The sequence below is a fragment of the Melanostigma gelatinosum genome (assembly GCF_949748355.1).
Source record: "Melanostigma gelatinosum genome assembly, chromosome: 16".
Classification (NCBI taxonomy): domain Eukaryota; kingdom Metazoa; phylum Chordata; class Actinopteri; order Perciformes; family Zoarcidae; genus Melanostigma; species Melanostigma gelatinosum.
The window spans coordinates 6,797,064-6,813,846 of record NC_136649.1 but is presented as its reverse complement, the minus strand read 5'-3'; the positions used below and the strand labels follow the sequence as shown (position 1 = coordinate 6,813,846).

General features: G+C 42.1%; 1 protein-coding gene across 1 annotated transcript; it reads left to right on the top strand.

The window, feature by feature from the left end:
• Positions 1-278: 278 nt before the first annotated feature.
• On the top strand, positions 279-7,605 carry hhipl1 (HHIP-like 1; the record flags this gene model as incomplete). Its single annotated transcript, XM_079286266.1, has 9 exons — positions 279-656; positions 2,342-2,988; positions 3,080-3,223; positions 3,434-3,762; positions 4,478-4,604; positions 5,210-5,355; positions 5,475-5,556; positions 6,381-6,463; positions 6,579-7,605. The coding sequence occupies 9 exons, from the start codon at positions 279-281 to the stop codon at positions 7,139-7,141; spliced, it is 2,499 nt and encodes an 832-aa protein (XP_079142392.1). The 3' UTR covers positions 7,142-7,605.
• Between the last annotated feature and the right edge of the window lie 9,178 nt (positions 7,606-16,783).

The window sequence follows — 16,783 nt, the reverse complement described above, 5'->3', positions numbered from 1 at the left end:
TTATAAGAGTTGGTGGTGGCGATGTTCTTGTAGATTATGACGTCACTATTACTATAACTATGCTGGTGATGTTGTTGTTGTTGTTGTTGTTGTTGTTGTTGTCGTTGTTGTTAGTAGTCGTTCTGCAGCTGGTGAGCAGCCTCCGCCGTCGGCTTCCTCCCCTTTCAGTGCGCTACGTTCCGGGACAGCGGACGGGTTCAGTGCGGCTCCCGACGCTGCAGCCAGGACACGCACACACACAGCCCGGGTTCACCACGTCAGAGGGCCACATAACGCGGATGACTGAGGCAGAGCAAAGTGCACATAGGAAGTCGCTTCGGCACAACTTCACCTTCCATGAGCTCCAGCCAACGCACGCCAGAATGCAGCGGTGTTACGGCAAAGTCCCGGGTCGACCGTGGGTCTCGCCGATTGGCATTTGGTGTGTTTTGGCAGTGTGCGTCGCACCTGTAATGTTACACCCGCAGTGTTTGGACTTTAAGCCGCCCTTCCGATCGCTAAGGGAGCTCGAGTTTTGCGTAATGTACAAGGAGTTTGGCTGCTGTGATTATCAGAGGGACCAGGATCTGAAGGCAAAGTACTACCAGATTATGAATCGTTTTGATTATAATGGATATGCCAACTGTGCTGGGTTCGTGCTGGAGCTGCTCTGCCAGGTAGGCATGCATGGACAAAGGTCGTCCAAACAAACGTCTCCATCACGCGCCATTAGTCTGACCAAACAGCTTAAAACACTGACTAGTATTAAGCAGAAGAAGGCATATGCTCACTAACCAGTTCAACGGAATGATATGATCTTACAGTAAATGTAGAATATGTTCAGGCGTCCTCTTTTCATGTCGTTAACTGAAGAGCTGAATGAAGGTAAAGGTCATCATGACTGATCTCTCTGTAAACTCCGACAGCAGTCACACACATGAGATGCAGAGACAGAGAGAAGGGTTTAACGCTCTGAGACCTCTGAGCTGTTGATTATGCAACTGGTCCTGCAATTTATTATCAGGCAGATGTACCCAGTATTACACATTCCCTTTATTTCTGGCATCATCTGATCTCACAACAGGCTGCCACTATGGGCTCTCTCCCATGTCACTCTCTCTGTACATTACTGAGGAAGATTTAGGATGTTTTTATTTGTGGTCGTTCCTTCATCGGGGCAAAGACCAATCAACTGGAAATTGCTCGTCACATCACTAATATCTATTTGTCTTGATGATGCTTTTGCGTAGCATACACTTAGTACACTTAGGAAAAAGGGAACTTCTCCTTCATATGTAAAGGAGTTTCACAGAAGGGTTTGTCAGAAATGTGCCTTAATTACTACATGTATCTGCAGGCAAATTGACACCAACATATTAAAATAACCTTACCTCAGTATTCTGTGTAATGTCAGGATGACAAATGTATTCAAAACAATACCTAAAAACAACAAATTATATTTTGTCTTTTTAGGGTGACAAACAACATCGCTTTTTGCAACTTCCACCATGATGGCATGCATGCTTATCATATGACATGCATACATGCACTTAAAAGTGACATAGGAGGAGTCTCTTGTGTTTGTTGACGGTTACCTTATTGATGACAATACCAACGTTTCCTATTCAGGCTATAATGACTTGTATTATTTTTTACTGTTATATTGTTGAAATTATTATTGTCCCTTCCTTAGCAATATTTTAAAAACTCTGGATAATCAATCAATTTGCCTACTAAGGCCACAATGAAGGATTCAATTTTAGAATAATTATATTTCATTAAAGCTACTACAAGCAATATGTTTAAGCTCACTAACTATCAAATTACTTTGTGTAAGGTGAAAGGGCTCGGTTGTGATGATGAACCCACAAATAATTTTCACCTGACACCACGGTTCCCCTCAATTCTATGGAGCGTTTCAGGATCCTTGATCTCATTCTTTTGGTTTTCTGACTTGTGACTTGAATATGTTAATTCAGTCTCACTGCTTCCGTCAACCCTGTTTCAGCAGCAGCTGCCCGAGAAAAGCTCTGACAAACCCACTGTACACTACCTGCCCATCACCGAACAGCAGACAGTTAGTGACTAGCTGGTGAACATAGTGTATCAGGAGTTGATTTTAAAAAAAGAGCTGAAATCAATTTGATATTCATCAGGTGGACAGAAACATGACTTCAAATGAATACAAATGTAGATCTTGCTCGATGTGTAATCAGACCATCGTGTGCTACACAGTTTCAACTCGGTAGGTCATGAAATGGGCCAAAAGACAGTTAATGCAGGTTTAATAAAATCTCTACTTAATACACATCATACTCAGTCTTCCTCTGTATTGCCTCACCTCTCTTCTTCATCTGCTCAGGAATGCTCTCCATATGCAGCTCACCTCTTTGATGCTGAGGACCCAAGCACCCCAGTCAGGACCATTCCTGGCCTCTGTCCTGACTACTGCTCCCAGTTTTGGATGAAATGCCGCTCCACAATCCCTTTCCTGTCTGACGACCCACACACAGCCGAAGTCAAAGAAGACCAGACACGTCTCTGCCAGCACCTGAAGCTTGACGATGTGGACTACTGCTACCCTAACCTCCTCAGCAGCCAGAAGCTCACCCAGAATCTGGGCCGGGTTCAGTCGGACTCTGACGGCTGTCTGCAGCTGTGCCTGGAAGAAGTTGCGAACGGGCTGCGGAACCCGCTCGCCATGGTGCACGCCAACGATGGCACGCATCGGTTCTTTGTGGCAGAACAGGTAGGCTTGGTGTGGACGTACCTTCCTGATCGGTCCAAGCTGGAGAGACCATTTTTGAACATTACCAAGGCGGTGTTAACGTCATCATGGGAAGGTGACGAGAGAGGCTTTCTGGGACTCACCTTTCACCCAAAGTACAAATTCAATGGGAAGCTCTATGTGTATTACTCAGTAGAGGTGGGTTTTGATGAGAGGATCAGGATCAGTGAGTTCCATGTGTCAGCCAATGACATGAATGTGGTGGATCATGCGTCTGAGCGGTAGGTATGGACTGATCCAGGCCAGCAAACAGCAATGGTCCAATACCAGCTCTTTGTCTTGTCTTATTTTTCATGTCCACTTTTCTTCCAGGGTTATTCTGGAGATTGATGAACCAGCATCCAACCACAATGGAGGGCAACTTCTATTTGCAGATGATGGCTACTTGTATGTTTTCACAGGGGATGGTGGAATGGCAGGAGATCCCTTCGGCAAATATGGGAATGCCCAGAACAAGTAAGATGTCCACAAAAGTTTATAAAACTAGACACCTCAAACAATCTCAAGCAACCAAGGATATCGGGCAAAGTACCTTTTTATAGGGATACGGTCTGATCCATATTTTAGTCAAAATATAGAAAGTCAGTTTAGTTTTTTAAACGTAATTGTATGTTTCTTTGCATTTGAGATAAAATTACATTTTCCATATCACCACGTCTACTTTAGGTCAGCTCTGTTGGGTAAAGTTCTCCGCATCGATGTGAATGACAATGAGAAAGGCCCGTTGTACAGAATTCCTCCAGATAACCCCTTCATACAGGAGCAGGGGGCACGACCTGAGATTTATGCTTACGGTGTCCGCAATATGTGGAGGTGTTCTGTGGATCGGGGTGCCCCTTGGACCAAAGAGGGCAAAGGACGCATCTTCTGCGGGGATGTGGGCCAGAACAAGTTTGAAGAGATTGACATCATTGAGAGAGGTCGAAACTATGGATGGAGAGCCAAGGAGGGCTTCTCTTGCTACGACAAGAAGCTGTGTGCCAACAGCTCGCTAGGTAGGCATGCTCTGGGCAGTCAAATGGTTTCCTGCTTCTTACTCCTTTCACTGCAGACAGCAGTGTCTCCAATTGTGTTGGAATGAAGGGCCAAGACTTTACCATATTATTATTACAACAAAGACCATGCCAGCTCTCTGCACAAACTACAGTCACCCCTCCTTGTTTGAAGGAAAAGCTGACCAACTTTATGTTGCTGCGACAAAGTAAAGGACGTCTGTTGTCACACAGTGGACCGTTAGACAATCAATGACCATAACCAGTGTACAAAATACCGGTTATGGTAATGCCCCCAAACTGAGCGCTCCCCCCACCTCACTCAACACATAATATACCAAATTTCATGGATGCAAGTACACACTTTGCACACACATCACTAAGGCTGATGTCATTAACAATAGGCCACTCACACAACTCAACAACTACGCCCTGCAGCAGAACACACACTGCCCTCTGCCTCGCTCTCTCTAAGTAACCCACAGACCTTGGCTCAGCTTCTTCTAGTTGCCATCCTGACATCCATGAAGAGGAGAGACAATGTCCCGTCAGTTGGATGTATAATCATATGGACTTATTTATTAAGAATATATTTATATTCACCTTTTAAAATCTACTTTCACACATGTTTAAGTAAAGCTTCATTGTAAAGAAATGGCTAAAAGTGATGAAGCAGAAACTCAACAACACCATTAATGACCCTTGGGATTTTTCACAGATGATGTCCTCCCTATTTATGCGTACCCTCACAAGATGGGCAAGTCAGTGACTGGTGGCTATGTGTACCGAGGCTGTGAATACCCCAACATGAATGGCATGTACATATTTGGAGACTTCATGAGCGGGTAAGGTTGAATCTGGTGAATAGTATATTTTCTTAAAAATAACACCAAACTCAGAAGCTTCTGTTGTTACGGGATGTCAGACATAAACCTGAAGATAACTGCTGTAGGTGTTTGTTAATTAAATGCCTGCTACGCCTGCATTTGAGGACATAAGAATATACATGAAGTCTGTGAACTAGTTGTGAGTAAAATAGCACTTCATTGCCTTCTGGTGGAGTTCTTTATAAACAGAAAACATTTGTGTAAAGAATTGCCTTTTCTGAAGTATAAAACACAATATGATCGTTATACAAAGTGGCTAAAATGCTGCTTACATGTCAAAGCATAGGTGATAATCAACCAGTATGTTTTATATGAAAACACTCTGAAAGAGGCTACTCTGTATACTGAATACTTTTACTTTACTTTGAATGCAGTACTTTTATAATGAAGTGTTTTCACACTGTGGTATTGACACTTTTACTTACTGTAAGTAAGCATAGGATCTGAATACTTCTGGTCACTGGTCATGTGGCTCAGGTTCTGTTTGACATCCTCCAGGATCCATTTTCTTCATATATGTTCACATTCTCTGTATCATCACTGCAATTTGATTCCTTTTCCAGGCGTTTGATGAGTCTGCGGGAGGACAGAACCACAGGCAGCTGGATATACAATGAGATATGTATGGGGCTGGGCCTAACCTGTGCCTTTCCTGGACTCATCAACAACTACCACCAGTACATCATCTCCTTTGCAGAGGATGAAGCTGGTAATGCATGAACACATGCACACCCTCAAACTCCGAATGCATCTTGAGTTTTGCGCGAGCTGTAATTTGTCTTCCTGTGTAATGTCATCTTAATGTATTGTTTTGTTTTGTTCCATCAGGCGAGCTGTACTTCATGTCAACTGGATTAGCGAGTGCTACATCACCTTCAGGAGTCATTTATAAAGTAGTGGACCCCTCCAGGTGAGCAATAGGAACTCTGCAGCTAGGTATTGCTGCTTGCTGTTAGAAGGTGCAGGTGATGAAGAAGTGACTGTTCACCGTCCAGGTCTATTTCAGGTTTATTTCAGTGTCAGCAGAACATGTGTATTGGTATAGTTTCTTGCAAGCGTACACCACTCAGTCAGTTCAACACTGTGGATGTGTCCGATCAATAATGCTCATACAGACCAGAGACAAGATGGTTCAGTCCATTACTGTCACTGCTAGGGGTGACATGGAAAGGTCCAAGTGGCGGCAGATACAGGGTTGTATACAGTGAGTAACATAATCATTACTTTGCTTTTTTTTACTCCACCACCATAACACCAAGGAAACTTGTGTCATTTGTCATGTACAGTAAGTGCTCACCGCGTAGAGAGTAGGTACAGTTCTTTGAAACAGATGCGTAAGACACACATCTGTTCCTTATTACAAGTACAGGCATGTCATTCTTCTCTGTGAGCCTGAGGGATGTGCAGTATCATGATCATACTTGATCTGAATGTAAGTTTAGATCAGTGATTTCCTTTGCTGAATGTGGAGATGTCTCTATTTTGGTATCCTAAATCTCCCTTCTCTGCTTTGGACAGCTCAGGGCTCTCTCTGCATTTCTCTCAGCAGTACATGGTTGTATTCCTAAATTGTATCCCAGCCATTCAGCTCATTTAACTGTTCCTCGCTATTGTTGTGACCAGAGCTGCTACATATTAAAAGACTGGAACATGTTTTTTATGTGTCCGCCTGCTTGCATTCTGTCTTCTCTTATGTGCAACAATATTTAATTCGGTTTTGTGACTCGTTTTCAGACGTGCTCCACCGAGACAATGTCACTATGACCCTCTTCCTGTCAGAGTGAAAAGTAACCTCATCAAGTTTGTTCCCCAGGAAAGTAAGTCCACTACCTCACTACTGACTAGTTACAGAACAAATTCAATCTGTGACATTCATGGGTAATTCATAGTTTATATTCACATTGGTCTTCTTTTGTCATTATTCTCCATTAGGATTAATTGGCCTTGAGCCACCAAACAAAATCCAGCCTGAGCCACAACCCACAGAGTCCTTCGACTGGCTAGAAGAGCTCATTGATCGTCTAAGAGGACCAAAACTGACCACCCCGTTACCAACCACAACTACCACCAAATTACCAAGACATTCGAGGCGGAAAGGCAGAGGCAGGAAGGGCAATTCCAGAACGGGGAGTACACCCGAGCTCCAGAACGGAGTTGTGAGGCTGGTTGGGGATGAACAGGGCCGCAGCGACCGTGGACGGGTGGAGATCTACGTTAACGGGCACTGGGGCACCGTGTGTGACGACCTATGGACCACCAAGAATGCTGCGGTGGTTTGCCGGCAGCTGGGCTTCAGGTACGCTCTGAAAGCAGCCAAGAACTCAGAGTTCGGAGAGGGGACGAATCTGCAGATTCTTCTGGATGATGTTCAGTGTGAAGGAACAGAGTCCAGCCTGCTGGACTGCAAACATGCCAACGTGGGGACACATAACTGTGCCCATTATGAAGATGCTGGGGTGATCTGTGGCAACTCAGACTACGTTATTGAAGTCTAAATGGTTGACTACTAATCAGCAACTGAACCGTTTGTCTTAAAAATCCACCCCAAATGTAAACGTTAAAAACTGGTATTTCCAATCTACTCTTGGTGGAGAATTTTCTCATTCCCATTAAGAGCACACCAAACAGCCCACATAACTTTGTGCCATAATATTGCCAGGTTCAGACAACTGGGAGCACCAACAAGGGCAATCTTTCCATCAAAGCGTGAACCTACAGCTGGGATGCTTCTAACTCTGTAACCATATCTAAGGGTGGGCTTTTCCTTCTGTGTTTAACATGAAGGTTGGCATTTGAAAGTCTTTTCTTTCTCAGTGATTTGTTACAGTAATCCATTTGACATCTAGTGTCTGAATGTTATATTTCCTCATGAATGTTCAATGCCCACTGACTGGATGTATGGATGTATTATGATGTCATGATTTAAGTAAATCATTTTAATAAAAAGCTTTCTAGTCTGTACTGGCTTCCACCCACACTTGGACCAAACAGTCTGACATAAGTCGACATCTGAAAGCAGTTTCATTAAAACTCTGTCCAGTGTATTGAAACGAGGACAAAATAAACATGTTCATCTTTCACAATTACCCTTCAAGGGAAGCAAAAAAACATCCCGGATTAAAATATTGAATTTAAACTTAAAATATACAAATCTATCTATGGATAGTATATAATCAGTAACTATGAATGTTTTTAATACTAATCTATTAATTACATCGCACAGGTCTTGCATAAAAGACGATATATATTGAGTAAATTCAAGTTCACAGTGTTGAAGAAAATCATATCATTTAGGATTGACCTGAACACATTTGGTTTCATAAGTAAACAGTTTAACATTTCCCGTACACGAATCTTGTGTTCTGCCAAAAGGTTATCTTGAACCAAGCGAAGTCGGGAGAGCATGACATAGTGAAGAGACCTGATGTGCTTTTTTTGCGGTTCAACCGACTGGTTTGATTAGTGGAAAGTGACATAAGGGGGGTGAATTTTGACTATAAGAGTAATACATTGGATTTGTTGAACTTGTTCTGTTAGGTTTATTTTATTTGATATGGACATCACAGTAGCATTATAATTGTAACATACATTTATGCACAAAGCCCAGATGCACTGTGTTAAGTGTTTGTAGCGAAATGCTAATTTACAACACCTGTCCACAGGAGCCTTTTTAATAATAATAAGCACAAGTACGTTGACTTGTGCTTATTAAAACACTTCCCGTTGTGTTGCAACTTCAGTTCGCCGTGTCTTCTCGTCATTTTGCCGCAACACAAACATTTTCATACTGCATATTATAAACTGCAACGCTGCCGGACATAGGATTTGATCCAGCACTCTAGTAGATATATCTTAACTGAATTCACTACAGAATTATTTCTCTTTTTTTCTCCACTTCTTCCTCCTGTCTCCAAACAACTACCCACAGTCAGCTCCATACGGGCACATTGTGGCCTGTTGCATCGTTGCTGTAAATGGATGACTGAACAGAATGGATGTTGAAAAGTTTTATTTTTTTAATTCTTAATATTGCACGATAATAGAAGTCTACCTATACAATCAAAACAAATAAGCCTTAAAACGTTCATAACTGCAGGTTGTGGTGTAAATACCAAGACCAACTAAATGGCAGCCCTTTTATTCTGAGCAGGCTGTGTTTGTTCAAAGACTGTGTCCTCTGTGTTGTGATGGTCATTGACATGCTGAGCGGCAGACCTCAGGAGCTGGAGCCAGGCTTGACCAACCAGCAGCCTGCCAATGTGTGGCCCTTGCCTCTCCTCACCCTGGTTCTCTGATGATATCAGCCTCCTCAGTTTGTGTCACAGTGGGACTCAGACTACTTCATTTGGCATTACAAGACAGAGCGGATGACGTCACACACTCCTATAAAAATACCCAGGACAACACAAGAAAGTTGAAGACTTTCAATTGTAGTCCTCGATGTGAATAGAGTCCGGGTGACTTTCTTGCCTTATCCTATCCAATAAAGGCCAAAAGATAAGGTTGAAAAATGAAGGCAATGAAAACCCAATACAAGGAGGATATCGTCTTTGGGTCAAATTCTTGATACAGGTCGAAAACCAAAGCAAAGACAGACCAGGGGACCAGCCAGCGGAGAACAAGGGAGTGCATCACACTCGTATGAAAGCACATCCGGATATTTGGCACAGTTTGCTACAGTAGGTGTGACACTCCACCAGATGGCAGTGTTGTTTCATCCTAAGAGAGACTGTAGCACAGTTTGTAATATGGGTAATTGGACTAATTGAAGGCAGAACAAATAGCTGTGTGTTTGCCAGCAAGAGGACAAAAGAAGTAACGGATGCTTTTAAACATCTCTATTTATAGTCTGTTACATTATTCACAAAAATGAAAAGGACATGAAATCTTAATGAAATTGGATTCTTTGTATGCTTGAAAATAAATATCTCTAGAAATGGTCACAGTGCTGAAACACATGTCTGGCTGAAGTTGATTTTGAGCAGAACTTTCTCTCTACAGGAGCTAAGAAAAACAGTCTTGTTTTCAGCAGAACTACTGAGCATTCTTTAGTTCAGCCTGTACTGTTAGAAAGGGTTTACCATCTTTTCACCAACTGAAGACCCTTTTAGTCTTTAATTGAAGTAAAATCCAGAAGATCCACAGAAGTGGATTTAAGAGATTTTCACTTCACAACGTGCAACAAAGCACGCAGCGGTTTCTGAGGCCCTGAAACGCCTCCTGTTAGCAGAACATGATCCGGATTCACTTCTGATATCAGTCAGGAGCCCAGGAACAGATTACGGCCTCGCTCGTCCTTCTATAAGTAGAGCAATTGCTTGAACAAATCTAAATTCCAACATGTCTTTAAAATCATTCTTCAGAGTAAAACAAATAGTGAGTAATACTCAGTTATGTAAGTTCAGTGTAAACCTCCTGCATATCTCCTCCTAAACATTAGGTGCTGTACTTTAACAAACTCCTCCTTGGGAACTTATCAGATCAACTTCAAATTTGGGCAGTACAATGTAAAGACCTTCGTGATTAAAACTTAATTAAAATGAAAAGCTTGATGTGTCATGGAACGGCGTGGACGTGGTGTGGCGGCCATTTTACATGGTTCACCATCATACATCAAGCTGTTGTAACTTTGACAAAACTCTCCCAAACTTGACATGCTTGAAGAGAGTCATGGCTTGAAGACTTCTGCATGTCAATATGAACTCATAGTCACAGCGCTACCTACTGGCAACCATGGCCGTAATTGGACAACAATCGATTTCAAATCAAGCTTGTACGTGGAGTTTTCTTACAGTGAATTGGCTTTGTTTGTTTTGGAGCCAGGCCGTAATGTAACTTAATTTAATGCAACATGACCTTTGTTCAATAAAATCAAACTGAACCCAGTCTAATTCATTGTTATACTACATGGGCTCACCGTATGGCTTAAACTTATTTCTCCAGAAAATAATGTTTTTTTCCCCAAATGGAACTATACATTCTGGCTACTATGATGTTTTAATTTCTCTCTAGGTAAAAATAAATTCATCTATCTATCCATCCATCTATCCATCTATCTACTATTGCATTTTCGGAATTCTAATGTGAGAAAATGACCCCATCTTGTCTTGCACTTTGTCATGTTTTAGCTGCCATATAGCATCCAAGACAGCACTCGAGAAGCCTTTTTTCAAACATGGGGGCACCAGGGGAGGGAGGTCTACTTGTTTGATGAAATCTTCCCAAATAATATACATTTACTCACTTTACCTTCAAATCCTGCCCCTTTCCACTGTGGTTGGATTTTTTTCAACTACACAAGTTACGTGTTCTTTGCATTCAAATCAGCCTCTATCACTCAGACAAAAGATTGAGGAGCAGAACATGAACAACAAAACAATAAAAATGTCTCCGTCGAAAATGGTCACGTTTTTTTTCCTTTTCTCCAAATCAGATTAAGATCAATCATTTAATTAAATATGCATGTCAAAGTAATAACTCCCTCAAATTGATGTTATTTATATGAATCATATGATCAAATATCTTTGGACATTTCCATTTTCAAATAAACATGCCAAGTGAGGGACTGAGAAGTCTTAAATTAGAGGATTTCCTCATAGATGTGGCCACAACAACGTTTCACTGCAGACGAGGTCATCGGTTGCCTTGCTTTCCACTGTGAGCCATTGTGCTGGCAGCCATTCAGAGTCTGTGTGTGTGTGTGTGTCTAGGCTGGTTAGAATGACCTCCGCTAAACCCTCGTCTGAAGGGGAGGAGCAGGGTGAAAACAAGACTTTGCCCCTGACTCATGCCCTCTGTGCCAGCATAATGCTTACCATCCAAGTGTGTTTGTCTTTGTGTCTCCACGTGTGCACATGCTATATCATCATGTTTTATCATGAATGTCAAGTACCAAATATCAATACCAAATAACTTTTCCGTAGTCCTAAATAGAATGTATATATATTTTATTTATTAACCGGCCGCTGCAGTAGTGAAGAGTGTCCTTGTTTTATAAGATGTTTTATGTTTCATCACCAGCAGCAGTTGATGTAGTTTCCTGTGAGCTCCAACAGGGCATATAGAGCCCTTACTTTCCCCAGTCATTACAAACAAAGGGGGCTCTAAGACTGGCTTTCGCTCTCATATTAGCTGCAGAACTGTACTATGACAGAAATACACAAACAACTGTAATGAAATCAGATGCTAAGCCAAAGTGCTCCATGATTTACATGGTAGGCTGTCAGGAAAGTCACACATTTGATGACGTTACATTCCATGATAGGTGATATTACACTATCGAGTACAACGGAGAATTTTCTCCCAGACACCGACTTGCATAATGACCCTGAGGCACGTGATAGTTTTTTCATGACAAAATACTTGATGGCATTCATCCTTCATAAATACTGTGACCCAGTGGTGGGCCGTCAGGGCCAGCTAAGCCTTCTCTGCTGGCCTAAACAGAATCAAAGTTATAGCTGTTATATAATTTAATCATTTTTCACAAATACACTACATATATTGTAAGTTTTTCCCCCATTAGCTTATTTTCTCATTGCACAGCTCCTGTCTTCCTCTGTTGCTCTGCTTCCAGCACTGCTTGTTTCAAGGAGAGCTTTTATCCAATCAGATTCAGCCCCTATTTCTCTATGTAATGCCGTGTTCACACCAAACATCGCGTCATTCGCGCCACCGTAGCTGTTCAACTGTAGTAGGACAGCACAGAAGGCCCAGGTATAAAATGCACGGCCCGCCACTGCTGTGACTATTATAGTCACTTGCTTAGGTATAACTCTGACTATAGTTGAGACGAGGAGGAAACACATTGAGGGATTATCACGGACTCCTTTCCGTAGAGCCAGGATAGCGTTTGCCAAAAGCGACACTCTTCTGGTGAATTGACTGTTGGGATTTTATTCAGGAAAAGCAGGCATGAAACGACTTATTGATAAATGAGCATTTATTGAAAAAACAAAGATTCATCCTGAAACAGAGTCTGGATTAGAGATGAGTGTGATGGCGCTCCACCCACTTCTCCATATGGCAGCAAGTTTATCGCTTCGATAAACGGACAGGATTGAGATGGGACTGGATTCAATGAGACATCATGATGAGCCAGGAGAGGAATGGGCTCTTTGAGAATTGTTTAAATCTATACAGCGATGCTAAGAGAAATGGAGGTGGCCCGGGGAATGGTGGCCCTATCCCGCCGACGCGCTCTCCTTCTCACCGTTGCTTTGTTCTGCTTCGCCTCAGCTTTTCCTCTGAGGGTGGACTCACCACATTTACAAATGACATAGTTTCCCTTTAATATCATTGAAATGCTTTCACCTATCTGGGCGTGTTGGAGGTAACCCACTCAAGTAACACTGCTGATACATTGTTGTTCAACAATAGTGTCAAATCACCAACAAGGTCAAACTGTAACCAAACACACATCAGATAGAGTCAGATAGACTGTGGATGAACTCTTTCAATCCAACCCAGCTCTTTCGTAACATTGTATAAGATTATGCCAACTGCACAGACTTACGCTTTGTTACATATTTGCCCAGCTGAGGGTTGGTAATAGAGCCCAGCGCACTGTGTCACACTTATTGATTGCTTTTCTTCCAAGCGCAATGTCCCATATACACACTGGTCTTTTCCCACATAGTGTTGTTTTCCCCTCTGCCATCAGAATACCAACACAATACAGTGAATTTCTGTTGAAAAAATTGTCCCGCAAGGTTCAAACTCAAGTTCATTTTGAAAATGTTAAATTGGGTTCAACTATTGCTCATTTACCACTGCACCTGAATCATAGTTCATAGGTGGGTGTTATTACAACCGCAAAAATGGCCATAGAGTTGAAGCAACACATCTCCGTGTTCAAGGATAACCTCATCTAACATTGCATAATCGCACTCTGTCAACACATCCTGCATCTGGCCCTTGTGAAAGAAGACCAGTCACTTGTAGCCCACTTGGACACGAGCAGGAGTCAGCGAATGATTATGAACTTAAAATCTTGAGGTGCTAGAAAATATGAAAATATTGTTTCCCAGATCCCATCATTGAGACTGATGCATTTGTACTTAAATCCAGGTCGGAGGTAACAATAGTTAAAAGGTTATTGATGTCACACCACAGTCCTCTGATATGTGCTTAAACAAGCTGCGTGAGGTGTCCAGCTGTCTGTTGCTGTAGCTAGCTAATCAACACGAATTCAACTTTAATGAGTAACAACTTTGAGTTTTAGGCTCTACACATGAAGCATTGGCTTTGTGTTTTCTCAATATTACAACATTATATTCAATAAACCCTTTGCTTCATGTCACAAAGGGCACGTTTTCACAACACCTGACCTTGTGGCGCACAATGTCAAATTTAGTTAAGATGTTGGCACACAGTGCCAGTCGTCATGGTTATGGTGCCTGATCTATCAGCAATCTCAGACAATGTCTGCTTTTAGACTGATACGGGCTGTTTGCTGAGTACACATCTGACATTGGTATGCTGTGGAACATTCCAGTTCATCCATTCACAGAATATATGTCATACTGAGAAGTTTGGCGATACCTGGAAAAGAAAGCTGGCACAGAGTAAAAGGATTGTCATCGTTGATATACGTGGTGAATTTAAAAACATGCTATAGGCAGGATTTCATGTCTTTCCACCGTCAAATCGGAAAGTCATCCGGTATTGTATTTCGTAAATACTTCTGGCAAAGATTCTTGGGTAGAACATGGTGATATGTGTTTTGGCAGATATAATACATTACAGTAGGTTCTCAGAATTGCCTAATCCTAAAGTTAGTTAATGGAACAATGTTAACAATTAAGCCTGGCTTGGTCTCAAGATGACAAAATGGGTTGCAGTGTACACCATTTAAAAAATCCTCAAAACCGGAAAAAGAATATATAGTCCTTCTGGTTATTGACTATTTTGAGAGGGTTACACGAATAACACCTTACATGTTGGGTGGCTGTGGCTCAGATGTAGAGCGGGTCGACCTTCAGTCCATGTCGATGTGTCCACAAAGAAAACTCATTATTCCTTTGCGAGTCGCAGTTCCTGTCTGCACTATAACCATTGATGTATAAACAATAATCGAAATATAACTAACTAAAGAAAACCTCTAATCACACAAGAGCAATGACCGCAAGGGCAAATCAGGTTGTAACATTTGACTTCATGGGAACAAGAAGTGCAGACGCCAGGTCTGCCAAGTCGAGCTTCATCCAAGACTGGCAGCTGTAGAAAAGGACCGGCATCACCTGACCTGTATGCCAATGAAATCTTGTGAAAAATTCTAACAGTTACTGTGGAGAATATGAATTACGCAGGACAGGGCCTGGTTATGTAGATTGCGTCTGCAATGGTGGTATCAAAGTACACTGAAGTATAAACTCAGCTTTACCTAGGATACAGGTAATGCTGGAAGGGTATGCCTATTTGTTTGTTTGTGCTTTAAAAAAAAACTATGTTACCAGGTTCTGTGAATTAAATGCTGATCCCCACTTTGGCAGCCATTGCTGCTAAGGCCCTTGCTGCATGGTTAAGGGGTCAGTATACTTCCAATTGAGTTTGTCAGATCATCAAACAGGGTCTATGACCCCCTCCACCACACATTTTGAACATATTTTGTCGAATCAAATAAAATCTCTTGACAATAATCACAAATTTAAGGATGGTTATATCATATTACACAAACACATTTTTGTATTTTAAAAATAGGCAAAGATTTAACAAGGTGCTGTTTTTGGTCCAGGCTATCATTAGGTGAAGGTATCTCTCTCTGACTTAATGGCGGTGTCATAACTTCTCTGGTTTCTCTCACAGTGCACAACAAATTCAGTAACTCGGCCTTCAGTTTAAACCTTCTACAAGTAAACTGGAATTTGGTTCCAGAAGCAGTGCTATGCGTGGAAGCGGAGCGACATCAGATATCGCTCCGCCTCTTACATTCCATGTCCTTAGAGCCAGTCTGCAATGACATGGGTTCGGCAGGCAAAGGCGGGGACCGAGGCCCGGCTCACATTGCACCCGACCCTAATGCCTAACGCCGCATGTGGTGGGCCCGCAGGGCGCCCCATGAAGAATTTTCAGTGTGTGCCTGACCAAGTCCTAGTGCCAAGTGTTGAGGTGAAAACTTCTCAGAGGAATGCAAGGCCGCACGTCTCACTCTGCTGCTATCTTCTGTCAGCAGAGTCGTACTAAAAAATGAGCGGGTTCGAGTTATAATCAAAAAAGGTGTTTAATAATTAACAGAAGCTAAGACAGTTACAAACTGAATTCCACTATCGGTAGAATATGTCCCTAGGAGCAGAGATCAAATGAATTCCTCCTCACAGTCCAGCCAAGCTAGTTATCTGCCCAGAGGCTCCGAGTGATCTGATTCTTGTTCTGTAAAACAATGTCTCTTGTTCGTTCGGAAGTTTCAAAAGTCCAGTATCAGCTCAGTGATTGGCTGAAATCCAATCGTCTTCAAATTAGTTTTTACCCAACAGGTAGACGACCATGTTGGATTTTGTGTGTTCTATCCCTCACTCAGTCTGTCCGGCTTGCTCTGTCATCTTCGTTGAGGTTCGGCTTGGCCTGGTTTTCTTCGTCTCAATCTCACTCAGTGTTATTCTGAATCTGATGTCAAACTTCATGGATGTATTTGAAGATTGTAATAAATTATACAGTTAACATTTACATTTACATAACTCAAACATCTTTGTTTTATGCTAAACTCCAGAGATTCATTGACAATTGTGACAATCTACAGACCAAACAGTGTTTTTATCCAAGAGTTTGCTGAGTCATCTCATTTTATATCAAAGTATGACAACGTTTTTAGTTTATGTATGCTGGTATCTCAGACTTAAGTCACTGATTTTATGGATACTCTGAAATATTTTAATCTCAATGAGGCAATACATCAAAGTGCAGACAGAGAGGTGGAAAAGAAAGGAAAGTAATGAAGAGAGTGGGAGTCCAGGGAGAAATGTTGATGAAGGGAAAGGTTGACATGGGATAGCAGAGCACAACTGATGAGATGATTGGTGATCAGTGTGCTGATCGCTGATTGTAGGCAGGAGTGCGAGCAGGGTGAAGCTGGAAGCCAGGGAGGTGACGAACGGGGACCAAATTCCAAATACCTGTTCGTTTTCGTGTTGATTGAAGTC